This window comes from Balaenoptera ricei, chromosome 3 (assembly GCF_028023285.1).
Source record: "Balaenoptera ricei isolate mBalRic1 chromosome 3, mBalRic1.hap2, whole genome shotgun sequence".
Lineage (NCBI taxonomy): Eukaryota > Metazoa > Chordata > Mammalia > Artiodactyla > Balaenopteridae > Balaenoptera > Balaenoptera ricei.
The window spans coordinates 62,512,896-62,540,052 of NC_082641.1; the positions used below are offsets into that span (position 1 = coordinate 62,512,896).

The 27,157-nt window shown below is 36.2% G+C and overlaps 1 protein-coding gene across 4 annotated transcripts in view; it reads left to right on the forward strand.

Annotated features, from left to right (window-relative positions):
• Window positions 1–25,784, forward strand: part of SCAMP1 (secretory carrier membrane protein 1) — a 105,139-nt gene extending 79,355 nt beyond the window's left edge. For 2 of the 4 annotated variants that reach the window (XM_059916618.1, XM_059916620.1), the window contains exons 7-8: window positions 3,339–3,456; window positions 21,899–25,784. In XM_059916618.1, coding sequence (XP_059772601.1) covers window positions 3,339–3,456; window positions 21,899–22,063 — 283 coding nt within the window. In that variant the 3' untranslated portion in view covers window positions 22,064–25,784. The remainder of the gene's footprint in view (window positions 1–3,338; window positions 3,457–21,898) is intronic. The other 2 variants (XM_059916617.1, XM_059916619.1) reach the window with 1 other exon arrangement.
• The last annotated feature ends 1,373 nt before the right edge of the window (window positions 25,785–27,157 follow it).

Sequence of the window (27,157 nt, forward strand, 5' to 3'; positions counted from 1 at the left end):
TACTCTAGTTATAATCTGTTCATCTAGTATCTTAATATAATTTTTGGATTCCTAAAAATATTTGACATAGAAAAACCAGATTAGCAAAAGTATACAAATAATAAAAAATGCAATTTTAAAGTTTCCTAAGGAATAACCTTTGAAGGAATTTAAGAAAAGGGTACCTGTTATGTGTAAAGCGCTATTTTAGGTATACAAACATATTTTCATACACACACAAATGCGTGTGCGCACACATACACACACATCTTTGAAAAGTGGAGTCACTGCATGCACATATATGGATATATCTTTAAACAAATAGAATCGTTCTTAGCATGGCAAAATGCTCACTCAGTGGGGGACCCTTAGAAACTGAGACTATTTGGACACAGGTTAGAAGGTCATAGATTTATATCTTTCTTCAGACACTCTGGAGCAAACATTCCTTGAATGAAATGGTGCATAGAAGAGTACCTATGTATAAAATCATCCCTCCCTCTCTTCTTTCTCTTACAACCATTGCGAACAGTTGAATTTTTATAAGCTAAAAGCATGTGCGAGGCAACTTTGCTGCGCTACATACATAAACTGAAATGATCATGTAACTAGAGTGTATTTGAAGACTTACATTTAGTATGCTACTACTGAATTAGAGTAGTCACTGGAAGTCAGACAACTGTTGATAGCTTTGCAGATCTAACGGGCATATATACATGCAGAGAATTTATTTGGGTATTTTAAATCAGTTCTAGGAAAGAGTAGCATTCATTATGATTTTAAAAAGTGTTTAGTCTTTAGCATTTGAGAGAAAGAAAATGTTTTAAATGTTTAATTTAAAACATACACTGCTTATGTTAACAGCACTTTTTGTATTCTAATGAAACGTAAATAATTTCTTTTGCTTTTTTTTTTTTTTTAAATAAGTTTATTTATTTTTGGCTGCATTGGGTCTTTGTTGCTGTGCGCAGGCTTTCTCTAGTTGTGGTGAGTGGGGGCTGCTCTTCGTTCTGGTGCACGGGCTTCTCATTGCGGTGACTTCTCTTGTTGTGGAGCACAGGCTCTAGGTGCACGGGCTCCAGTAGTTGTAGCACGCGGGCTCAGTAGTTGTGGCTTGCAGGCTCTAGAGCGCAGGCTCAGTATTTGTGGCGCACAGGCTTAGTTGCTCCGCGGCATGTGGGATCTTCCCAGACCAGGGCTCTAACCCGTGTCCCCTGCATTGGCAGGTGGATTCTGAACCACTGCGCCACCAAGGAAGCCCTTCTTTTGCTTTTTAGAACAGACTTAGAAAAAAGTGTTAAAATTGAGCACAGCAGCATGTGAGGTGACTAAATAGCACAGGAATCTGCTAATGTGGGTGCATACAAGGTGACCTGTTGTAAGGTAGACCTCATGTAATTTAGCAGACTTTAAAAAATTAGACTCTTTATTTTGAGGTAATTGTAGAGTCACAGACAGTTATAAGAAATAATGCAGAGAGATCCCAGGTATCCTTTATCCAGTTTTCCCCAGTGGTAACGTATTGTAAAACTATGGTATAATATAAAAATCAGGATCTTGACATTGATACAGTGAAGACACAGGACATTCCCATCACCAAAGGATCCTTTATGCTGCCCTTTATAGCCACACTCACTTCCCTCCTGAACCCCAGCAATCACTAATCTGCTTGTCATTTCAAGAACGTTATATAAATGGAATCATACAGTTTGTAAACTTTAGCTTTTTTCGCTAAGCATAGTGCTCTGGAGATTCATCCAGGTTGTTGTGTCTCAGTAGTTCATCCCTTTTTATTCCTGAGCAGCATCCATGGTATGGATGGACCACAGTTTGTTTAACCATTCACCAGTTGAGGGACCTTGGACTGTTCCTGGTTTGGGGCTATTCTGCTAAAAACATTCGTGAACAAGTTTTTGTGTGAACATAAGTTTTCATTTCTCTGTGATAAATACCCAAGAGAAGAGTGTAATTGTTGGTTCATATGGAAGTTGCATGTTTAGTGTTTTTAAATTTTTATTTATTTACTTATTTATTTTTAGATGATTTTTTTTTTTTTGGCTGCACACTACAACCTGTGGGATCTTAGTTCCCTGACCAGGGATTGAACCCGGGCCCTTGGTAATGAGAGCCAAGGGAGTCCTAACCACTGGGCCCGCTAGGGAATTCCCTGTTCAGTGTTTTTAAAAAACTGACAGTATTTTCCAGAATGGCTGTACCATTTTACAGTCCCAACTACAACATATGAGTGATTCAGCCTCCACATCCTCACCAGCCTCTGGTGTTGCCAGTACTTTTTTTTTAAGTTGTTCTGATAGGTGTGTAGTGGTATCTCGCTGTGGTTTTAATATTTATTTCCTTAATGACTCATGATGTTTTATCTTTTCACGTGCTTATTTGTCATCTATATATCCTCTTGGTGAAACGTCTCTTCATGTCTTTGCCCATTTTCTTTTTTTTTTGGTTGCGCTGGTCTTCATTGATGCGCACGGGCTTTTCTCTAGTTGCGGCAAGTGGGGGGTTACTCTTCGTTGCGGTGCGCGGCCTTCTCGTTGTGGTGGTGGCTTCTCTTGTTGTGGAGCGCGGGCTCTAGGTGCGCAGGCTTCAGTAGTTGCAGCACGCAGGCTCAGTAGTTGCGGCACTCGGGCCCCAGAGTGCGTGGGCTTCAGTAGTTGTGGTGCACAGGTTCTAGAGTGCGTGGGCTTCAGTAGTTGTGGCATGTAGGCTCAATCGTTGTGGTGCAGGGCTTAGTTGCCCTGCGGCACGTGGAATCTTCCCGGACCAGGGATCGAACCCGTGTCCCCTGCATTGGCAGGTGGATTCTTAACCACTGACCACCAGGGAAGTCCTTTGCCCATTTTCTAATTGAAACTTTTTAATTTTAAGAATTTATTTTTACTGTTGAGCTTTGAAGTTTCTTTATATATTTTGGATACTAGCCCTTTGTTGAATATGTGGTTCTCAAATATTATTTTACATAATTCAGCAGAATTTAAAATGAACTTTAAAAAATAATAATGAAATCATAGGCTTAAAAAATGTAGAATCTCGTGGTACACACTTAAGGCTCTGGATTTTGGTGTTTAGGTTTGAATTCAGACTGTGCTGTTTTTATTAGCTGTGTGACCTTGGGCAAGTTACTGAATAATCTTGGTGACTCAGTCTCTTATCCTTCAAATAGGGATTAAAAATAGCATATATCATAGCGGGTTGTTGTGAGAATTAAATGAGTTAATACACGTAAAGAACTTGGATGTTGCCTGGATCATAAGTGCTGAAAATGTGTTAGTTATTATGCTGTTTTTAAAAATTGTGCATTAACTTATTTGCCTAATTTTAGTTTTCTTCTTTTAATTTCATAGCGGTTGGATTTCATCCCTTACTGGTCTCAACAAAAGTATTCCTGTTGGAATCATGATGATAATCATAGCAGCACTTTTCACAGCATCAGCAGTCATCTCACTAGTTATGTTTAAAAAGGTAAGTGAAATTTTATGTCTGTAAATTTTTTTAGTGAACCTGATATTCAGTTCTCATTTTCCCATTTTGCTCTTTATTTAGTGTAACCTCAAGCCATTTGGTTGTTGTTCTTATGCAGGTTTGCTCTCTGAGGATTACTTTTTACAATTAAAAGTTATGCATAGATAAATTTTAGAGAATTGCATCACATTTAATGTTTCCTGTAGATAGGGAATATTTTTAAATTCTGTTAACTGAAGGCTTCTTTTATCAATTGAAGAGTCAATCTCATTTTTAAAATTTGTACCTTTTTATATATTCTGATTTCTTTTTTTGAATATGAAACATAGTAGACCGATTAGTAAATAGAAGTAAAACTCTTGTGTGGTATGTGCATTTTATTTGTACTTAAAATTTAAAGACACTAAATTATTTTATCTAAGAGTATAAAGTGAGCTGGTAACAGATTCAGGCTGGATTATGGACTGAATTTTATTTTTAGTAACTGCCCAATTATCTTAGCTATACAGTTGGCCCTCTATATCCACATGTTCCACATCCTCTAATTTGAGCAACTGTGGATTGAAAATACTAGGGGAAAAAAAAATTCCAGGAAGTTCCAAAAAGCAAAACTTGAATTTGCCACACAATGGCAACTATTTACATAGTATTTACATTGTTTTTACAACTATTTATATAACATTTACATTATATTAGGTTTTATAAGTAATCTAGAGATGATTTCAAGTGTACGTATGGGACAGATGTGGGGAGGATGTGCGCAGGTTATTTGCAAATACTACGCCACTTTGTATAAGGGACTTGAACACCCTCAGATTTTGGTACCCATGGGCGTGGGGATGAGGGTATCATGGAACCTATACCCACAGATGCTGAGAGACGACTGCACCTCCTCCTGTAGAATTCCCATGGCTGTTTTCACTGCCTTAAAGAAAATCATTCCATAGGGTAGGAGAAAGGTCAGGTTTTTTTATATATAAAGTTTTATCATGCCTTGGGTATGTGTTTTTGATATTCTGCACATGTTCCAACATAATATAGAGACCCTGTGAATAACACCTATGTTTTAAAATAATACTTTTTGGTGGGTCTCACATTAAGGAAAATAAGTCCTTAAAACATTTTTTCTTTGTTTTTTTTTTTTACTCTATGGCAACTTGAGAATATGTACAAGGATTGCACAGAAATAACTGTACCTTATATTTAAGAAAACTGCGTTCTTGAAATATTTTGCTTGTACATTTGTCTTTAATCCTTCCTAAAACTCTGTGAAACCTAGGCTATGTTCTTTCTGTCCATATTTTGCTACTCATTTTCCCTCTTAAAAGCTTTTACTTCTTTTTAGAAATACCCATATATAACTATTGAAACTCCACTTTCTAAAGTTACTAGATCCTATACCAGCCTTTTTTTCCGTTTTCCTCCTCCTTGGACTCTGAAGCCTTCTATTCTACAGGTGGCCCCTCCTCCTCAGCCTTTGTGGTTATGTTCTGATTCTCCTGCCTCTGAGGCTAGTCTTTCTCCTTCATTTCTTTGTTCAGCTCTTAAGTAAAAGTCTTCTTAAATGCAGTCAGGTCTCTGCTCTTTGTGCTTGCTCTACAGTATTTTTACCTTGGGAATTTCAACCTCCCTCATTGTTTCAGTTTCTTCCCTACATGCATGAACTAGAATGTTGGAGTTGAAAGACAATGCTTTACACAGACATTTAGTTGCATCTTCAGGTGGCTGTTTATATCTCCAGTTGATTGGTATCATCATCTCACAGTAATGCATCATAAACTCATTCTTTTCTCAGAACCAGCACTGCTTCCAGAAGTTCTGATTCATATTCAAGAAACATTTATTAACACCACATATTGTATGATTCCACTTATATGAAATGTCCAAAATAGATAAATCTATACAGACAGAAAGTAGATTCGTGGTTGCCTATAACCAGAGGTGGGGTAGATGGTGACTGCAAATGGTTATAGAATTTCTTTTTTGGGGTGATGATAAAATAGGTCTATGAATATACTAAAAACCATTGAATTGTACACTTTACAAGGGTAAATTGTATAGTGTACAACATTTATCTCAATGAAGCTGTGTTTTAAAAAGGAAATTTATTAAGTACCTTTTATAAATGAGTGGTTCTAAGTACTTTTTCATGTGATTCCATTTAAAACTTGTCAGTACTTTGTCAGTGCTTCCATTACTTTTTTACTCACTTTCCTAGATACTTTCTTAGTGTCTGTTTCATCTTTCTCTTCCTTTCCATTTCCAACCTCAGCTAACCCAGAGATCTGTTTACAGGTCGCTCATACCCCACTCCCACTTCTTTCAGTTCACTTTATGTATAGTTACTATTTTAATCTAAAAAAAATCCCAAACAAACCCAGCACTCTGAAGATTTTTTTTTTAAATTTATTTATTTAATTTATTTATTTTTGGCTGCATTGGGTCTTTGTTGCTGCGTGCGGACCTTCTCTAGTTGCTGTGAGCAGGGGCTACTCTTCGTTGCGGTGCGCGGGCTTCTCATTGCAGTGGCTTCTCCCGTTGCGGAGCAGGGGCTCCAGGTGCGCGGGCTTCAGTAGTTGTGGCTCACGGGCCTAGTTGCTCCGTGGCATGTGGGATCCTCCCAGAACAGGGCTCAAACCCGTGTCCCCTGCATTGGCAGGCAGATTCTTAACCACTGTGCCACCAGGGAAGCCCTGAAGATTTTTGAAGTGGACTTCAGGTTGGGGAATGGGATCGTGGTGGTAGTGGTAGTAGGGCTGGTGGTGACCTTTCACAACTCCCGGATCCAGACTTTAAACTCCATTCAAAGTTACTGCTTGGTTTCTTTAAATACATCACGTACATTCCTTTGTCTCAGTTTTTGTTCATGGTATGCTTCTTGACCTCTGGGTTACTGTATCTTCTCTGCCAGTTGAAGACTTACAAGTCCTCTTTCAAGACCTAGTTCCAGTCTCATATTCTTTGTCTGTGAAATAAGGAATTTAGATGAGATGATTTTATGAAGTACAATAAATGGAGATAATATAAACTAAAATGTAGTTTGAGCCAGCTTTCATATTTGTAACGGCAAGGATTTCTTTTAATTTGATAGAAATTGAGATCCAATGAAAACACCTGATTTTTCTTTTTATTTTCTTTTCCATACTTGCTCAAAACTTGCTGTTTTTTTCTTCCCTTCCAATTTCATTGAGATATAATTGACATACAGCACTGTATAAGTTTAAGGTGTACAGCATAATGATTTGACTTACATACGTCATGAAATGATTTTTAATAAGTATAGCAAACATTCATCATCTCATATAGATACAAAATTAAAATTTTTAAAACGTTTTTCCTTGTGACGAGAACTCTTAGGATTTACTCTCGTAACAATTTTCATATATAACATACAGCACTGCTAATTATATTTATCATGTTGTGCATTACATCTCTAGTACTTATTTATCTTGTAACTGGAAGTTTGTACCTTTTTGACTATCTTTATCCAATTCCCCTTCTCCCACCCCCTGCCTCTCATAACTACAAATCTGATCTCTTTTTCTATGAGTTTATTTGTTTTTGAAGTATAATTGACCTACAACACTGTGTTAGTTTCTGGTACACAACATAGTGATCTGATATTTCTGTATGTTTCAAAATGATCATCACAGTAAGTCTAGTTACCATCTGTCATCATATAACGGTATTCTATTATTGACTGTATTCCCCACACTGTACATTTTAAAAGAAAAAAGTCCTTTGGGGCTATGTAGCCATAGTTTATAACCATTAGGAGTCAGGCTTTCCATAAGCAGTTAATGCCCTCTAAAAGTTATCTGTGCACACTGTTTTGGCTCTAGAATAGTTGCTTTTTATTAGGCTATTCTGTGTCTCCAGTACCAGCTAAACGGTGCTCTGTGGTATATATTTATTTCGATGGCAATGAATACAATTTTGAGAATTTTGTTGACATTCTGAAGTCCTGCATAATTTGGAGTTAGCTAATCACTGGTGTCTAAAGTGCCCAGTATGAGCACTATGGTATCTTTGTTTTCCCCATAGTGTCATCTTATAATCCAAATTTAAAATAATTGAAATGCAAGAATATCTGTCTCTTGTACCTCTTCATAGATAAGGGAATAGTTTAATCCTTACCTTTCGCAGATAGATTTTTAAAATTTTCTTTTAGATTATTCCCAAACAATATTTTTTTACAGGGCCATCTTTTTATAGTAAGCTATTAGAAAGAATTAAATAATAGTTTTGGGCTAAGGGAGAGGTATTATAAATGGGTCAAATAACAAATGAATGAGTCATAGGAGATTATATATCAGGGGAATACAAAATTTCCCCCATCCTTTATTTGATATAAGAGCTAGAATAACTTAGTATGGTAGAGATAAATAGATAATACATAATTTGTATTTCCTTTGGGACCTAGTTTTGAATGGTTATTTTTCTATGAAATTAAAAAAATTGTTAATAGACTTTGTCCACATTAATAAAATAATTGTTAGTAGTGATTTTTTTGCACTTCAGAAGAATTTTAGAAAAAAGTTATTTCACTTCTTTAAAAAAACAAGTTTTTAAAGTACTTAAAAATTTTTTTCTATACCAAAATATCTGTTTTGCAAATAATCTTTTATTTTGTGTGAGAGTATAGAATTGGGGTATATGATCCACAATAATGAAAAGTCTCATTTATTAGTTAAATTGGTGTTTTACAGTAAATGCTTTGTGAAGCTATCCTACTGTATATAAAGTGATAGTCTTCTTAGATTAAAAGTGAATTTCTCTTTCTTTGAAAGCATTGTAGTTGTTCACTACCCTCCCTCCCCTTTTCTTTCTGATTTATTTTGGATCTAGGACAGAATGCTGATAATTTTACTCTAATATGTTTCTGTACTATCACAAACAGGTATGCTGCTTCTCTCTCTTCCTCTCTCTGAATCGTCCAACACTGAGGTCTTTTCTGATTAGGTATCAATTTCAGATGATTCACTTTGCTTATTAAAACGCTAGTCCGCATGCTGCTTATCTTCATCCAGGGGACACAGAGTAGGTACAGTAATACTTCTGAATCCCTGGAAAAATTGGCACTCTGAGCAGGTTGTTTATATCTGTCATCAGTTGGTATCCTTAGTATGTTCACTTTTTTTTTTTGATTGCCGAAATCTTAATTTTGTTATCCTTTTCTATAAATACTAGGCTAGTTACTTATTAGATCCCAAACCTCAGTTAATATAACTAAATTATTGTGAATTATCTTTACCTAGGCATCTTCAAATTCGGTGGATCTGCTAGTTTATAATGCTGTACATATGATATTTTCATCCAAATAATCTTTATATGCATATTTTAAGAGCTTTATTACTGAGATGTAACTCACATATCATGCAGTTTACCCATTTAAGTTGTGTAAGTCAATGCTTTTTGGTATATTACATTATTTTTAAAAATTGTGGCTCTACATAAAACATAAAATTTGCTATTTTAATAATTTTTAAGTGTACGATTTAGTGGCATTAATTACATTCACAATGTTGTGTAACCATTACCACTATTTCCATTTTTCATCACCCCAACAGGAATTCTGTGGTCATTAAGCAGTAACTCTTCAATTCCCCCTGCCACCAGCCCTTCATAACCTCTAGTCTATTTTCTGGCTCAATGAATTTGCCTATTCTAGATATTTCATATAATTTTTTTTTCAATATTTTCCTTTTGTGTCTGGCTCATTTCACTTAACATAAAGGTTTATCCATGTTGTAGCATGTGTCAGAATTTCATTCTTTTTTGTGACTGAATAATATTCCACTCTATGTATATACTACATTGTGTTTATTAGTTTGTTGATGGACACTTAGATTGTTTCCACCTTTTTTCTACTGTGAATAGTAGTGCTACTATGAATATTGGTGTACAAGTATTGCTTTGTCTCTGCTTTCAGTTCTTATGGGTATATACCTAGGAGTGGAATTGCTTGGTGGTCATATGGTAATTCTATGTTTAGCTTTTTGAGGAGCCATCAAACTGTTTTCTGCAGTGACTGCACTGTTTTACATTCCTGCCAGCAATGTGCAATGGTTCCAATTTCTCTACATCCTCGCCAACATTTATTTTCCATTTTCTGATTATAGCCATCCTAGTAGGTGTCAAATAGTATGTTCACTTTTAAAACAATTAACCGCTGAGGTAATTGCAAACTAAGAAGCATTTTACGTTGTAACACAGGTATAGTCTGCTAGAGTAGTACTGAACTTATTTGGTAACTTTTTTTAAATAATGAGGATGATTTGGAGCCATTTGTTTAATCCATAGGAGATATAGAAACAAATAATTGTTCAGTGACTTCTACCACAAGTTACTATGTGTTCTGGGGGTATAACTATGAGTGGAAATTGCCACTTCCCCTCAAGGAACTTAAAAAGCATGTACAATATAAGACATGTGAATAAACCCTGCAAAAGAAGAGTCACAATATACATCCCTAAAAGTCTTGGAAGTGCTGGCAAAAGGGAGAGCCACAGCTAGTTCAGGCAGAAGGAGGACAGCAATATTTAAGATAGACCTCAAAGGATGAGTGGAATTTCAATAGTGTGAATCTAGAGTAGTAGTTAAAGAGGTTACAGAAAGGGTATCTGACCCAGATCTATGGGCAGGAGGGTTCATAGAGAGTTTCTAAGAAATGTTTAATTGAAAAAATTAGGCTTCGAGGTCCAGAAGTTTTTTCAAAAGCTCAAAATGAGAATGAAACAGTTTTCAAAAACTCATTTTTCCCAGCTTTAAAAAATGTTGAAATCATTTTGGTGTGACAGGGATCTTAAAAGCATGATTTCTTTTTTTTTCTTCCAGTTTTATTGAGATATAATTGACATACAGCACCGTATAAGTTTAAGGTGTACAGCATAATGGTTTGACTTACATACGTCATGAAATGATTATCACAGTGAGTTTAGTGAACATCCGTCATCTCATATAGATATGAAATGAAAGAAATAGAAAAATATTTTTCCTTGTGATGAGAAGTCTTAGGATTTACTCTCTTAAGAACTTTTGTATATAACATACTGCAGTGTTACTTATATTCATCATGTTGTACATTGCATCCCTAGTACTTATTTGTCTTATAACTGGAAGTTTGTGCCTTTTGTGCCTACTTTCATCCAGTTCCCCCTCCCTCCACCCTCTGTTTCTCATAACCACAAATCTGTTCTCCTTGTCTATGAATTTGTTTCTTTTTGAAGTATAATTGATCTCTAACACTGTTAGTTCCTGTTATACAACATAGTGATTTGCTATTTCTGTACATTTCAAAATGATCACCACAATAAGTCTAGCTACCAACTGTCACCATACAAAGATATTACATAATTATTGACTATATTCCCCACACTGTACATGTCATACCTATGACTCATTCATTTTGCAACTAGAAATTTCTAATCTTAATCTCCTCAGCTATTACTCTCCTCCCTCCACCCCCTCCCCTCTAGCAACCACCTGTTTGTTCTCTGTATCTATGATTCTGTTCCTGTTCAGCTATGTTTGTTCAATCGTTTTGTTTCTTAGATTCCACATGTAAGTGGAATCATACAGTATTTCACTTAGAATAATACCCTCTAGGTCCATCCACGTTGTCACAAATGGCAAGATATCATTCTTTTTTATAGCTGAGTAGTATTCCATTGTGTGTGCATATGTGTGTGTGTGTGTGTGAGTGTGTGGGTGTGTGTATGCCACATCTTCTTTCTTCATCTATTGATGTGCACTTAGGTTGCTTCCATATCTTAGCTATTGTAAATAATACTGCAATGAATATATATCTTTTCACATTAGTGTTTTCATTTTCTTCAGATAAATACCTAGGAGTGGGTTTGCTGGCTCTTTTGGCAGTTCTCTTTTTAATTTTTTGAGGAATCTCCATACTGTCTTTGATAGTGGCTGCTTCAATTTATATTCCCACAAACAGTGCACAAGGGTTTCCTTTTCTCCCCATCCTTGCCAACACTTGTAATTTGTTGTCTTTTTGATAATAGCCATTCTGATAGGTGTGAGGTGACATCTCATTGTGGTTTTGAATTACATTTCCCTGATGATGAGTAATGCTGAGCATGTATTCATGTGCTTGTTGGCCATTTGTTTGTTTTCTTTGGAAAATGTCTATTTAGGTCTTCTGCCCATTTTTAAGTGAGGTTGTTTGTTTTTTTGATGTTGAATTGTATGGCTTCTTTGTATATTTTGGATATTAACCTCTTGTCAGATAATATTGTTTGGAATATCTTCTCCCATACAGTAGGCTGCCTTTTTGTTTTGTTGATGGTTTCCTTCACTGTGCAAAAGCTTTTTAGTTTGATGTAGTCCCATTTGTTCATTTTTGCTTTTGTTTCCCCTGCCTGAGGAGACATATCCAAAAAATATTGCTAAGATTGATGTCAAAGAGTGTACTGCCTATGTTTTCTTTCAGGAGTTTTGTGGTTTCCAGTCTTACATTTAGGTATTCATTTTGCATTTATTTTTGTTTATGGTGTTAGAGAATGTTCTAATGTCATTCTTTTACTAGTAGGTGTCCAGTTTTCCCAGCACCACTTATTGAAGAGACTGTCTTTTCTCCATTGTATGTTCTTGCCTCCTTTGTCATAGATTAATTGACCATAAGTACATGGGTTTATTTCTGGACTCTATTCTGTTCTATTGATCTATGTGTCTGTTTTGGTGTCAGTACCATAGTGTTTTGATTACTGTAGCTTTGTAGTATAGTCTGAAGTTGGGGACTGTGATTCTTCCAGTTCTGTTCTTCTTTCTCAAAATTGTTTTGGCTATTTGAGGTCTTTTGTGTTTTCATACAAATTTTTAAATTACTTGTTCTAGTTCTGTGAAAAATGCTATTGGTATTTTGATAGGGATTGCATTGAATATTTAGATTGCCTTGGGTAGTATGGTCATTTTAGCAATATTAATTGTTCCAGTACACGAACACAGTATATGTTTCCATCTGTTTGTGTCGTCTTCAGTTTCTTTCATCAGCGTCTTATAGTTTTCCAAGTACAGACGTTTTACCTCCTTAGGTAGGTATATTCCTAGATATTTTATTCTTTTTGAGGCAGTTGTAAGTGGGACTGTTTCCTTAATTTCTCTTTCTGATAGTTAATTATAAGTATATAGAAATGCAATAGATTTTTGTATATTAATTTTGTATCCTGCAACTTTACTGAATTCATTGATGAGTTCTAGTAGTTTTTTGGTGGCATCTTTATGATTTTCTATGCAGAGTAGCATGCCATCTGCAAACAGTGACAGTTTTACTTGTTTCTAATTTGGATTCCTTTTATTTCTTTTTCTTGTCTGATTGCTATGTTTATTGCTTCCAATACTATGTTGACTAAAAGTAGAGAGGCTGGGCATCTTGTCTTGTTCCTGTTCTTAGAAGAAATGCTTTCAGCTTTTCAACACTGAGTTTGATGTTAACTGTGGGCTTGTGATTTGTGGCCTTTGTTATGTTGAGGTATGTTCCCTCTGTACCCACTTTGTAGAGTTGTTATTATAAATGGATGTTGAATTTTATCAAAAGCTTTTTCTGCATCTATTGAGATGATCATATTATTTTTTTTCTAAAATTTGTTAATATGGTCACGTTGATTCATTTGCAGATATTGAACCATACTTAAACCCCTGGGATAAATCCTACATTATGATGGTGTATGATTCTTTTAATATATTGTTGGATTTGGTTTGTTAATATTTCGTTGAGGTTTTTTGCATCTATGTTCATCAGTAATATTGGCCTGTAATTTTATTTTTTTGTGATATCTTTGTCTGGTTTTGGTATCAGGGTGATGCTGGCCTCATAGAATGAGTTCAGAAACATTTTTTCTCTGCAGTTTTTGGAATAGCTGAGAGGGATTGGTGTTAACTCTTCTTTAAATGTTGGTGGAATTCACCTGTGCAGCCATCTGGTCCTGGACTTTGGTTTGCTGTGAGATTTTTTTAAATTACTGATTTAATTTAATTCTTGGTAGTTGGTCTGTTCCTATTTCTTCCTGATTTAGTCTTTGGAGATTGTACATGTCTAGGAACTTATTTGTTTCTTCTAGGTTGTCCATTTTATTGGCATATAATTGTTCATAGCAATCTATTACGATCCATTATATATCTGTGGTGTCAGTTATCACTTCTTTTTCATTTCTGATTTTACTGATGTGGACCCTCTTTCTTTTTTTCTTGATGAGTCTGGCTAATGGCTATCAATTTTGTTTACCTTTTCAAAGAACCAACTCTTAGTTTCATTGAACTTTTCTATTTTTTTAGTCTCTATTTCATTTATATCTACTCTGTTCTTTATGATTTCTGTTAACTTTGGGTCTTGTTTGTTCTTTTTCCAGTTACTTTAGGTGTAAGGTTCGGTAGTTTATTTGAGATTTTTCATTTCCTGAGGTTGACTTGTATCACTCTAAACTTTACTCTTAGAAACTGCTTTTGCTGCTTCCCATAGATTTTGGATCATTGTGTTTTTGTTTTCCTTTTTCTCCAAGTATTTTTTTAATTTCCTCTGATTTCTTCAGTGGCCCATTGTTTGTTTAGTAGCATATTGTTTAGTCTCCATGTGTTTGTGTTTTTTACATTCTTTTTCTTGTAGTTGATGTCTAGTCTCACAGCGTTGTGGTCAGAAAAGATGCTTGATATGATTCCAGTTTTCTTAAGTTTACTGTGACTTGTTTTGTGGCCTGCCATGTGATCTATCCTGGAGAATGTTCCTAGTGCATTTGGAAAGAACGTGATTCTGCTACTTTTGGATGAAATGCTCTCTATCTATTAACTTCATTTGGTCTATTGTGTCATTTAAGGCCAGTGTTACCTTATTGATTTTCTGTCTGAATGATCTGTCCATTGATGTAAGTAGGGTGTTAAAGTGTGCTAGTATTATTGGGTTTCTGTCAGTTTCTCCCTTTATGTGTGTTAGTATAGTAATTCCCCTACATACAAACGAGTTCCATTCCAAGAGCGTGTTTGTAAGTCCAGTTTGTTTGTAAGTGCAACAAAGTTAGCCTAGGTACCCAACTAACACAATCAGCTATATAGTACTGTACTGTAATAGGTTTATAATACTTTTCACACAAATAATACATAAAAAAACAAACAAATGCAAAAAATAAAGAAAACATTTTTAATCTTATAGTACAGTACCTTGAAAAGTACAGCAGTACAGTACAATAGCTGGCATACAGAGGTTGGCATCAAGTGAACAGGCAAGAAGAGTTACTGACTGGAGGAGGGAGAAGGGGTGGGAGATGGTAGAGCTGACGGATCATCAGCAATAGGAGATGGAGGGTAAGCTGCAGTTTCACTCATGCCTGACATTGATGGAACGCATCTTTGAAAGTTCACAACTTGAAGGTTTGTATGTAGGGGACTTACTGTATGTAGTCTGTATATTTAGGTGCTCCTATGTTGGGTGCGTATATATTTACAACTGTTATACCTTTTTCTGGATTGATCCCTTGATCATTATTTAATGTCCTTCTTTGTCTCTTGTTACTGTTTGTTTTAACATCTATTCTGGCTGGTATAGGTATTGCTACTCCAGCTTTCTTTTCTGTTTCTGTTTGCATGGAATACCTTTTTCCATCCCCTCACTTTCAGTCCGTGTGTGTTACTTCAGATCTAAAGTGAGTCTTTTGTAGACAGCATATATATGAGTCTTGTTTTTGTATTCATTTAGCCACTCTGTGTCTTTTGATTGGAGCATTTAGTCCATTTACATTTAAAGTAATGACTGTTAGGTATGTATTTATTGGCATTTTGCTAATTGTTTTTTGGGTTATTTTTGTAGTTCTTTTTTCTTTCTTTTGCTCTCTCCCTTGTGATTTGATGACTATCTTTAGTGTTATGTTTGGATTCCTTTCTTTTGTGTGTGTGTATCAATTATAGACTTTTGGTTTGTTGTTACCATGAGGTTTATATATAGCAGTCTGTGTGTGTGTGTGTGTGTGTGTGTGTGTATGATTATTTTAAGTTGCTGATCTCTTAAGTTTGAACACATTTTAACAACCCTGCATTTTTACTCCACCCTGCCACATTTACAGTTTTTGACATCATATTTTACATCTTATTTTGAGTATCCCTTAGCTACTTATTGTGGATATAGATAATTTTTCTACCTTTTATTATTACTATTATTATTATTTTAAAAATATTTATTTATTTGGTTGCACCAGGTCTTAGTTGCAGCAGGCAGGCTCCCTAGTTGCGGCTCACAGGCTGCCTAGTTGCGGCTCGCCGGCTCCTTTTAGTTGCGGCATGTGGGCTCCTTAGTGCGGCAGGCAGGCTCCCCAGTTGCAGCTTGCCGGCTCCTTAGTTGTGGCTCACCGGCTCCTTAGTTGTGGCATGCATGTGGGATCTAGTTCCCCAACCAGGGATCGAACCCAGGCCCCCTGGATTGGGAGCACAGAGTCCCAACTACTGTGCCATCAGTGAAGTCCACATTTTCCTACTTTTGTCTTTTAAGCTTTCTACTAGCTTTATAAGTGGTTAATTTACTACCTTTACTGTTTGTTTGCCTTTGCCAATGAGATTTTTCCTTTTTTAATTTTCATATTTCTAGTAGTAGCCTTTTCTTTTCTGATTTGAGAAGTCTCTTTAACATTTCTTATGAATCTGGTTTTGTGGTGCTGAACTCTTTTAGCTTTTGCATGTCTGTAAAACTTTTGATCTTTCCTTCAAACTGGAAGGAAAGCCTTGCTCAGTAGTCTTCTTGGTTGTAGGTTTTTTTTCCATTCATCACTTTAAATATATTGTGCCACTCCCTCTGGCCTGCAGAGTTTCTCCTGAAAAGTCAGGTAATAGCCTTATGGGAGTTTCCTTATGTGTAACTTGTTTCTTTTCCCTTGCTGCTTTTAATATTCTCTCTTTGTCTTTAACTTTTGCTATTTTAATTACAGTGTGTCTTAATGTGGTCCTCTTTGGGTTGATCCTGTTTGGAGCTCTCTGTACTTCCTTGACCTGGATGTCTATTTCCTTTCCCAGGTTAGGGACGTTTTCAGCTATTATGTCTTCAAATACGTTCTCTGTCCCTTTTTCTCTCTTCTCCTTCTGGGACCTCTATAAAGTGAATGTTAGTACACTTGATGTTGTTTTGGAGGTCTCTTAAACTGTCCTCATTTTAAAAAATTCTTTTTTCTGTTCAGTTTGAGTGATTCCACTGCTCTCTCTTCCTGTTCTCTGATTTGTTCCTCTGTATCATTTAGCCTACTGTTGATTCCTTCTAGTGTGGTTTTAATTTCAGTTATTGTATTCTTCAACTCTGTTTGGTTCTTCTTTGTATTTTCTGACTCTTTGTTCATCTTCTCACTATGTTCATCCATTCTTCTCCTGAGTTCTTTAAGCATCCTTATCATCGTTACCTTAAATTCTTTATCGTGTAGATTGCCTACTTCCACTTCACTTAGTTCTTCCTTTGGGGTTTTATCTTGTTCCTTTGTTTGGAACATATTCTTCTGTCACCTCATTTTGGCTAATTCACTGTTTTCATTTTTCTGTATTTGGTAGCTTGTTACATTTCCTGATCTTGGAGAAGTGGCCTTATGTAGGAAATGTCCTGTGTGTCCCAGTAGTGCACTCCCCTCTGGTCACCAGAGCTATATGCTCTGGGGTTGCCCCATAGGTAGGTTGCATGGGCCCTTTTGTTGTGGTATGCTGACTACTGTGGGCAATCTGGTAGGCATGGCTAGCCCCCAGTCTGGTTGGTTGCTATGCCCTGCCTTGTGTAGAGGCTGCCAGCCACTGATGGGCCAGGCCATGTCACGAGGTGGCTGGTTACAGAGCCCCAGGGGGTCCCAGGGCTAGTTCTGGCCCACTGCTGGGTGGAGCTGGGTCTCATGTTGGCTGGTTTGTATGCTAGGTGTCCCAGATCCCATGTTGGCCTACTGGTGGGTGGGGCCAGTTCCTGACATAACTGTCTGCCATGTCCATGGTGTGTTGAAGCTGGTGTTGGCTTTCTTTTGGGTGTGATTGGGGCCCAAGGGGTCCCAGGGCTAGTGCTGGCTCACTGGTGGGTGGACCCAGGTTCTGGGGTCTCTGGCTGCATGGCCCTGGAGATCTGGGGATTGATGTTGGCCAGTGGTTTGTGGGGCTGGGTCCTGGGTTAGCTGGGGGCTCTGGGGATCCTAAGGCTGCTGGTCTGCTGGTGGGTCAGGCTGTGTCCACCTGTTAGTAGCTTCGCCTGAGGTGTCCCAGTTCTGGTGCTGACAGGTTGGTGGGTGGGACCAGGTCCCGGCCCTGGTAAGAAGGATTCCAAAATGGCGCTTTCTATCACCAGTGCCCTTGTGGTGGCATGAGCTCCCCAAATTAGCTGCCACCAGCATCTGTGTCCCCAAGGTGAGTTCCAGTTGCCTCCTGTGTCTCCAGGAGGCTGTTCAAGTGGGTCTGACCCAGGCTTCTTTCAAATTACTGCTTCTGCCCTGTGTCTCAGAGCAGGTGGCATTTTGTGCACGCCCTTTAAAAGTGAAGTCTCTGTTTCCTACAGCCCTCTGACCAAGCCTTGCTGGTCTTCAAAGCCAGATATTCTGGGGGCGCACCTTCCCAGTGGAGGAGCCCAGTGTGGGGCTCGGACACCTCACTTCTCAGGGAGAATCTCTGTGATTCTAATTATCCTTCCGTTTGTGGATCACCCACCCAGGGGTTTAGGCCTTGACCGTACCGCATCTCTGCCCCTACTACCTGTCTTATTGTGCTTCCTTCTGTATAACTTCAGTTTTAGTAGATCTTTTCTGCTAGTCTTCAGGTCTTTCTCATCAATAGTTGCTCTGTAAATAGCTGTAAGTTTGGGTGCCCGTGGGAGGAGGTGAGCTCAGGGTCTTCCTACTCTGCCATCCAAAAGCATGATTTCTTGATAATGGTGTTCTGGAAGCATTAATGGAAACAATACATTTGGATTATTTTGTTTAAATAAAGTACCATAGTTTTTAATTTCCATAGTATACAATATTTTGTGTGTCATTCAACCACATTGTACACTAAGATATTTTTGAAGATACATTAAGGAAGCAGGATTCTTTTCTGGAGTTGTGTCTTGGCTGTGACCTTTTGCAGGTATTTTAAAGTTAATTTTAATTTTTATTAGTCTAACACATTTACATAATTCTCATTTGATCCTCAGGAAAACTCTGAGAGACAAATAGGACAAGAAATATTCTTGTTGTATGAGAAGTAAACTTGAGGTTTTGAGTGGTGTCCTGCCCTGCAGAAAGTAGTGGAATCAGTAGGTACCAAATCTAGTGTCCTTTCTGTGGTGCTCCTAGGACTAAATATGTAGGTTAGTGCAATTCTCATAAGTAGAAGAGATAGCAAGTATTTAAGTTGTTTAGTTTTTGCTTTTTAATTACACTGTTTTATCTTAAAACTATCTCCCTGATTTCTTAAGGAGTGTGTTATCAATAGATATCAGCAGATATCACTGAAACATAACAGGGAAATGGTAAGCTTTTTGAGATGTTGATCCTTGTAAGTAGCCCATCATCTTGCTGGGACACTGAAATGAAGAATCACCCCTTTCACATGGATATCGTGGATCTAATGCAGTATTTGAGCATTGTGCACTGAATACATATGCAGTCTTTTCCCTCTAGGTGGCTCTCTGGGTTTATATAGACACAGACTATTGAGAAATGTGTTATTCCTACCTTTATTTTACCTCTCTGTTCTGTGGGGCTATGAATTACATTTTAAGTAATTAAACCATGAAGTTCATGAATACATAACATCAGCCACCCAATTTAATACAAATTTGAAAAAAGGAATAAATTAGAACAGATGTTTGTTAATTACATGCCCATAAATTGGGGTGGGGGGAAGGGGGAGAGACAGACAATTTAACCTGTAATTACTTTGCACTGTGACTAGGTCTAGTAAGTAAAGAAGGTTTATTAGATTTCTATAATACACTTAATTTGTAGGATCTAATCATATGTACTCATTGTGAGATAAATTTCTTGAACATAGGCGTAGTAATTTATTTGTATCTTTAATTTTTTATTTTAAAAACTTGGTTTGGAAAGGGAATAAAAATATTTTATACTTCTGGTAGTGCTGTGGTACTAAAAGAATTTTAAGGTTCACCAGTATATGTACTTGTCAATGCTCTCTTTTTCTCCCTGACCGTTTTTTTCTCCTTTTTTTTTTTTTAAATTTGTGCTTTATTTATTTATTTATTTTAAATTTTTGGCTGTGTTGGGTCTTCGTTGCTGCACGTGGGCTTTCTCTAGTTGTGGTGAGCAGGGACTACTCTTCATTGCAGTGCGTGGGCATCTCATTGCGGTGGCTTCTCTTTGTTGTGGAGCACAGGCTCTAGGCACACAGGCTTTAGTAGTTGTGGCACGTGGACTCAGTAGTTGTGGTTCACAGTCTCTAGAGCACAGCAGGCTCAGTAGTTGTGGTGCATGGGCTTAGCTGCTCCGTGGCCTGTGGGATCTTCCTGGACCAGGGCTTGAACCCGTGTCCCCTGCATTGGCAGATGGATTCTTAACCACTGCACCACCAGGGAAGTCCCTCTCCCTGACCCTTTTTTTTTTTTTTTAATTATTTATTTATTTGGCTGCACCGGGTTTTAGTTGCGGCACACAAGATCTTTACTTGTGGCATGTGGGATCTTTTAGTTGTGGCAGGCGGGATCTTTAGTTGCGGCATGTGGGATCTTTAGTTGCGGCATGTGGATCTTTTAGTTGCAGCATGCAGGATCTTTGTAGCGGCATGCAGGATCTTTAGTTGCAGCATGCAGGATCTTTTAGTTGTGGCATGTGGGATCTTTAGTTGAGGCATGTGGGATCTGATTCCCTGACCAGGGACTGAACTTGGGACCCCTGCATTGGGAGCATGGAGTCTTAACCATTGGAACACCAGGGAAGTCCCTCTCCTTGACCCTTTAAGACTTTGATCCATAGTAATACGGCATTTGCTTTTGCTACTGTGTATCAGAAGAACTTGGGACTTAGACCCCTTATTTTCCCTGATAGCTCTTCATTCCTTAACTGCTTTCTTCCCTTGGCATCTGTGAAAAGGTCCCTGGTTTTACTCATTCCTCTCTTAATTTCTTGTTGCTATGGGTACCTCTTAAATATTGGTGTCTAAACTTAAGGCTTTGGTACTTGATTTTCTTCTCTTTCTACTTTATGTGTTATCTCTCCATGGACAGTTTCATTACGTCAGAGTTGTAGCTACCATTATGTGCCATTGGTTTCCAAGTCCATGTCTCTAGCCCATTCCTCTCTACCTCCAAACCAAATTTTCACCTGCCTGCTGGGGCAGGCTTAGAGTAGGTATTCAATAAACATTTGTGCAGTGGATGAATGTTTAGAACTTAGCGTCTACTCTCCCCCCAAACCAGCGTATCCTCTGTATTCTCTCTTTGTGAAACAACTTCCCAGTATCTAAACTTGACTTGAAAGTACTTGACTCCTTCTACTTTTCCTCACTCCACACTTAACTCCACAGTTACTAGTTCCTACGTATTTAGGTTTGGGAAAAGGGCTGACTTGGGTGTACTGCCCCCATCCTCCAAACCTGCTTTGATGACATTCTAGTCAGGCTTCTAATTTAGACCTAATCACAATGCAGTGTAATTACAGGTTCACTTTTCTGTCTCATCTTTCCTCCTCATCTTTTCTCCTCATCTTTCATACCCCCAAGTTTGTAGGTACATAATAAATAAATATCAATATTTGTCTTAATGTGCCTTGTTATTTCCTTTCTCAAATTTGTATTAGATGGAGTGGCTGATGTTACGGATTGATGTCCTTCATAGTTTATGCATCTTCGAGAGAGATGCTAACAGAAAGAGTATTTTTGAACCCTGCTTGTAAAAATCTAAGATTTGAGTGATGAATCAGTATGGACAGATAGCGCTCAGAAGTGTTTCTTCTTAAATCCTTTAGGACTTGACCATACACAAAAACTTAAATAGTATTCAGAGTGAATTATCTTTAAGGACACACATATTGCTCGCTACATTAAATGATAAAACGATACCATTTGATACAATAGGGGCAGTGGTATATATGTAACCAACATAGAAATAGGTAAGGTATTATTTTTTTTGGAATTGTCTAGGGTAGTAAATTAATGTATTTAAGTCAGAATGTCTCCTGTTATGTTTAAACCATTCTTTTGTAAGGCTGTAATATCTTAATTAGGTACAGTGGAAAACATAGCTTTTTGCATTTGGTTAAGAAGTCGTTTTTTATATTATTTTTGGTTTGGCATAGGCATAAATTATCTCTTCTGCATTGGGGATAAAAGGGAAAAATATACACACAGTGTGCCACTGTGTGGCTGATGTTCTTGTTCTTAGGAATCCTGCCTAGAATCTAGTCTTTTTATCTCTGAGTCATGTTGGGATTAATTGAAGAGCTATTGATAATGAACGCGTAGATTACCACTCATCTTCTCCCACTTTTCTGTGCCTCCGTAGGTACATGGACTGTATCGCACAACAGGTGCTAGTTTTGAGAAGGCCCAACAAGAGTTTGCAACAGGTGTGATGTCCAACAAAACTGTCCAGACTGCAGCTGCAAATGCAGCTTCAACCGCAGCAACTAGTGCAGCTCAGAATGCTTTCAAGGGTAACCAAATTTAGAGTCTTCAAACAATACATTGTTACCTTCTGACTGTACTTTTTTCTCCAGTTACTGTATTCTATAAATATTTTTTTTGTTCAAAACACACAGCACGTATATTTCCTAATCACTTGTGCATGGGCTAAAACCAGAAAAACTTCCTTGTCTTATTATTTACCTGATAGTTTCTTAATATTTCAGTGCCCCTTGCAAAAAAAAAATTACATGCGAAATAAATATTCTCCATATTTTTTGGGGGATGAATGTTCAGCGAATTATTTCAGTGGTGACACACTGAAATTAACATGGCACTTATGATTAAAAATGCACTTAGTACTTGCTGCAGTCATTCTTTCAAGAGTCAGACGTAAGGATTACACATTGGAGCAGTAAAGCAATGCTTCATTCCTTTTCCTTATTTATATTGAAAGAAATAGGACATCAGAGACTTAGGGATTTTTTAATTGGCTTGCTTTTTAGCAGTTTCACTCACCAGTGAAGAGCCTGTGTACATTTCATGGTAGATAATGTAAATTTTATCTTTTTATTTTCTGTTTTTAGAGTAGTTGATATTTTAATAATCAAGCTCTGATCTTGCATGGTCACCATGTTTCTTAAAAGAATTAGTATTTTGGGTTATGCACTGCTTATGGTTGCAGGATTGGGGAGTTGTTTATAGAATCATAGAAATGATTTTCTGTAATACTTTCTTTTAAATAAAAATTCACTGAGATGCAATACAAGGATATAATATAATATGCAGTGCATTATCCAAAAGAAAAGGTAGATAATTGATGGAATAGAATGTAGTGATGATAATACCTTTTTGTTTTTAATTTTCAGTATTCATATCATAGTAAAATATTACTGTATGGAAACTTTGGTATATTCTTGTGGCTACTCTTTTTAATTGAACTGAGATTGTGTGTGGCAGCTCTTTTCTGGGGTATGTGTGTGTAATTTTTAACAGAGGTATTAAAGTCTAGCCTAACTCCATGTCCAAAAAGAACATCACAGTATTTAAGAAATTTTTCTTTTAGCCTCTCATGTCTAGTTGGCATTAAAAATAAAAAGACCTTGGCACTTCACATATACTTGAATCCCTAACGCACCTCAGTCTTTGAATTTTTGAGACAGACTGAATACATTAAAATTTGTAGCAACAGAAAAAATAAAACATTTAACTTGCATCAAGCAAGAAAATACATATACAGTTGAATGCATTAATTATGGATATAATCATGTTAAAATTATTACTATGCAGCACAGGACTTCATTCTTATAGTATACTTGGGTTGAAACTTTGAGTCATTTTTAATAACTGATTAAATGACTTAAAGACATTTGTAAAGTCACGATACTGTTGTTTTGGAAGTCATTAGCTAACCTAAAAGATTGCAGAATAATAAGTATTCAACTTGATTTTGAAAAGTAAGGGTACTCTATTAGATTATATTATTTGAGACTAAAAAATTGGCTGGGTGTAAATGGTTAAATCACCTTTATTCTTTGCCCCAAATCTGGAGTTAAAATGAGTTTCATGCTGGGGGTAGGATGGTGAGTTCTCACTATTTATGAAAGAAGCTTTGTGTGATACTAGATATAGCACGGATCCATCCAGATGGTGTTTACATTTGATTTATTTGGGACTTCGTTGAAGTAATACACTTGGAAGATATTTCTTTTATTCTGATGAAAGTAGGATTCAGAGTATGAATTTAAAGCTGTTTTTATGAATATTTCTGATCAGTGATAATCTCTACCTACTTTCTCAACCAAATAAGCCAGTTCAAGTTTTTTAGAGTCTATAATCTTACTGAAAATCTGTCTCATCAGTATGCTTTGTTGAGTGTGGATTTTACAAACATTCAAAACATTAACCACAAAATACAGCAAAAGTACTTATGTCTGTCATTAATTCATCTCTCAAGTTCCTTTTGTTTTTCTTTAAACTGCAAAATGAAAACTTTATCATAGATACTTTCAAAAAATACTGAGATACTTTCCTTTAAGAATTAGGAATGCTTCTCTCTATTCTGTAGAAATCCTCTATTGCTAAATAGCAAAAGAATAATTATAGCCAACTGTACCTTTTTTTGTTTGGATGGGGGAAATGTTGTTTTAAATTCCAGTTATTTGGGTTAATACAAGCTTATAAGAGAAAAATGTTTTTTTAAAAACATAAATGTGCATTAAAATGATGGCACTGCGTAACAGTTTAATAAGGTAGAGGGGTTTTTAATTCTTATAATCTCTATTCTCTTAACAATAATTATTAGTAAATAGTCACATTTGCACTCAGTAAAAGATTGGCACTTGTTAGTGTTTTATATTTAATATTAGCATTACCCAATATCGCAATCATGAAATGGTCTTCACATTGTAAGGATCCATGTCATTTTTCAGTTGGTAATATTAAGTTTTGGCTATTTTATTTCAAACTAAAGTTTGAACACTGGAAAATCATTGCTCAGTGGTTTTTAATTTGGGACTTGGATTATTTATCTAGGGATGTTTGTATATTTTGTCAACGAGTAATATTGCGCTGCCATTACGGTGACTGTCATGGTTCTATATAAATGCCCTCCATCTGTCCCTCTAATGTTGCATGTTTTCAGTGGTTTGGAAGTTTTGTATATTTATTGTATTAACACAGAGTGTCATAAAATAAAATGCTGTTTACTGGATGTTTGTTTGTATAGTTTTAAATACTGTATTAGCACTTCAGAGGCAGAAATTATGCTGAGGGCCTAATGTATATAGAAATAACCACATTTAATTTTTAAAAAATAATTTGTGTATAATTCGATCACGTGCTACTAAACAAAATAAGTAATATAAAAGACTTAGTTAAAAACTCTCAGCAACATAAAATGACAATTTTTCTGTTGCTTTAGACCTTTGTAGGTAGTAGAACATGAGGTTCACTCATTAAATATTTTGACCACTTTAAGGTCAAAATATACACAGACTGTCTAGCAGTTAGTGAGATTCAAAATGGAAAACCTGTTTTGTGGCCCAGATTTTTCCATGTAGGTTAACATGGATGCCTCTGTACTAGTATTGTATTGATTTGATTGAACTTGTGTTCTGTTTTCTAACCTCACTACCTGTTGTTGTTTTATGTACTGATGAAAGTACAAATTTGTGTATTGTTGGATTTTTCACTTGGCTATCTAAAGAGGATATAAAAATATAGTCTAAAATAATGTTCATGGTGAATCTTATTTGAGAAATACATGTTAAATTAAAATAGGAACAGCATTTTCAGTTTTCTGGGTGTTACCTAAAAGTGAGTTTGGATTTTCATTGGATACAGTCCTTCTATAAATCATGTTGAGATAATGTATAGTTTGCATTTTAGAGGGAGTTTATGTTTACTTAAGTTTCTTAGTTTCTGTAAATCATTTGTAGTACTATAATGCTTATACAGTTATTACTTTATCTCTTTCTGAAAACAGACATTAGCATCTAATTTTATATCTGTATTGGTAAAAATCTACGTTTAGACTGTTTATATACAGAATTTGTTACATTTTTTTGTGCAACTTTCCCTTATTAGAATGACCGTGGCCATCAGACACCATTTCACTGTTATCTCCTTCCATTTTATCTTTAAGGTAAATGTTTAGAGGAATTTGTTGATTCCATGTGGTTAAGAACTTTAGAGGGGAAATAAAAGCAGTTAATGTAAAAATAATTGAGGATGGTTAAAATCTACACTTCGATAGATTTTCAAGTACCATAGTATAAATTTATTTAGAGTAGAATAATATGTTTTAAAACACTAGAGTTGTTTTTAATACTTATTTATTAAACTAAAAGATTATATCTCAATGGTTAAATATTATGGAAAGTGAAGCATTTCTACTAGAATTTTAGGGTACATTATACAAAACAGCATGCTTTTTGTAAGGATGGGTGTTTTTAAACCTTATTTTAAGGTTTTGTCACAGTCTACAGAAAGATAGGCAGGAATCTAGAAAATTTCTAAGCCAGCCAGGCATTGCCACTAATCTATCCTAGATATATAGATATCTTTAATTTGAAGATTCCAGGAAAATAGGGAAAGGCTCCCCTCTAGTGTTCTTACCCTTCCTGTAAGTTTCATATTTACAATTTAACTTTGTGGTTTTGGTAAGACAAAGCCTTCGACTTGGAGAATTTTCATTAGCACTGTTCATGTTTTCAAATGGCAAGGGACATGGGAGCCAGCATGTAACAATGCAGCAAGCGTTAAATTTTAAGTTTATCCAAATCTTGATTTATTTTTCAGCTTATAACTTTCTGGGCTTGGCATGGCTGATGGTGTAGTTAAAATCCTTCTGCCATTAAAACCCATTTTATCTTTTCTCTACTGGGGACAGAAAGTCGTTAATCCTCTTGTGCCTAGTAGAGTTTCATATACTTGTGTAAGATTACTCTGAATATTATCCTGTCTACATTTAAACAGTTGAATCTGTAGAATCGTAGCCTGCAAATTTTATTTTTTAACTCTTGTTTTTAGCACTTAGCTGTAATCCTAGAGTTCCTCCAGAACTCTTTAAAAATTTTGTGGGCCAGTGATTCTCAAGATAAATCATGGTTGTGTGTAGTTGTTACTATTGGCAATTTATAGTATTCTTCAGGTGCTTGGGGGTGAGGAAAAGAGATGCCCTGAGTAACTTTTTTATCTGGCGGTGACAGTGGTTCCTACAATATTACGGTCTCCTACACAAACACTGAGCCTACTGGGCATACATATCCCTGCAAGTAATTTTTTTTTTCCAGTATGAAAAATATCTGTTGTAGAAATATTGAAAAATATGGAAAATGATAAATGAGAAAATAAAGACTATGTAATTTTATCATCTAGAGATACCACTGCTAACGTTTATTGCATTTTTTCCATTTTCTTCTATACATACATTTTATACAGTTAAGGGATATAAACAATGTGAACTTTTATCCTGTTTTTCCCTCACTTAGCATTATATTATAATGACCTGATAGTTTAGCTTTTAAAATTAACTTTAGTTTATAAAATTAAAATTACATTTCATATAAATTATAAAAAATATTTACAGCAAAAGGAGCTAAAGTTGCTTATAATTTTATACCCATAAATAACTACT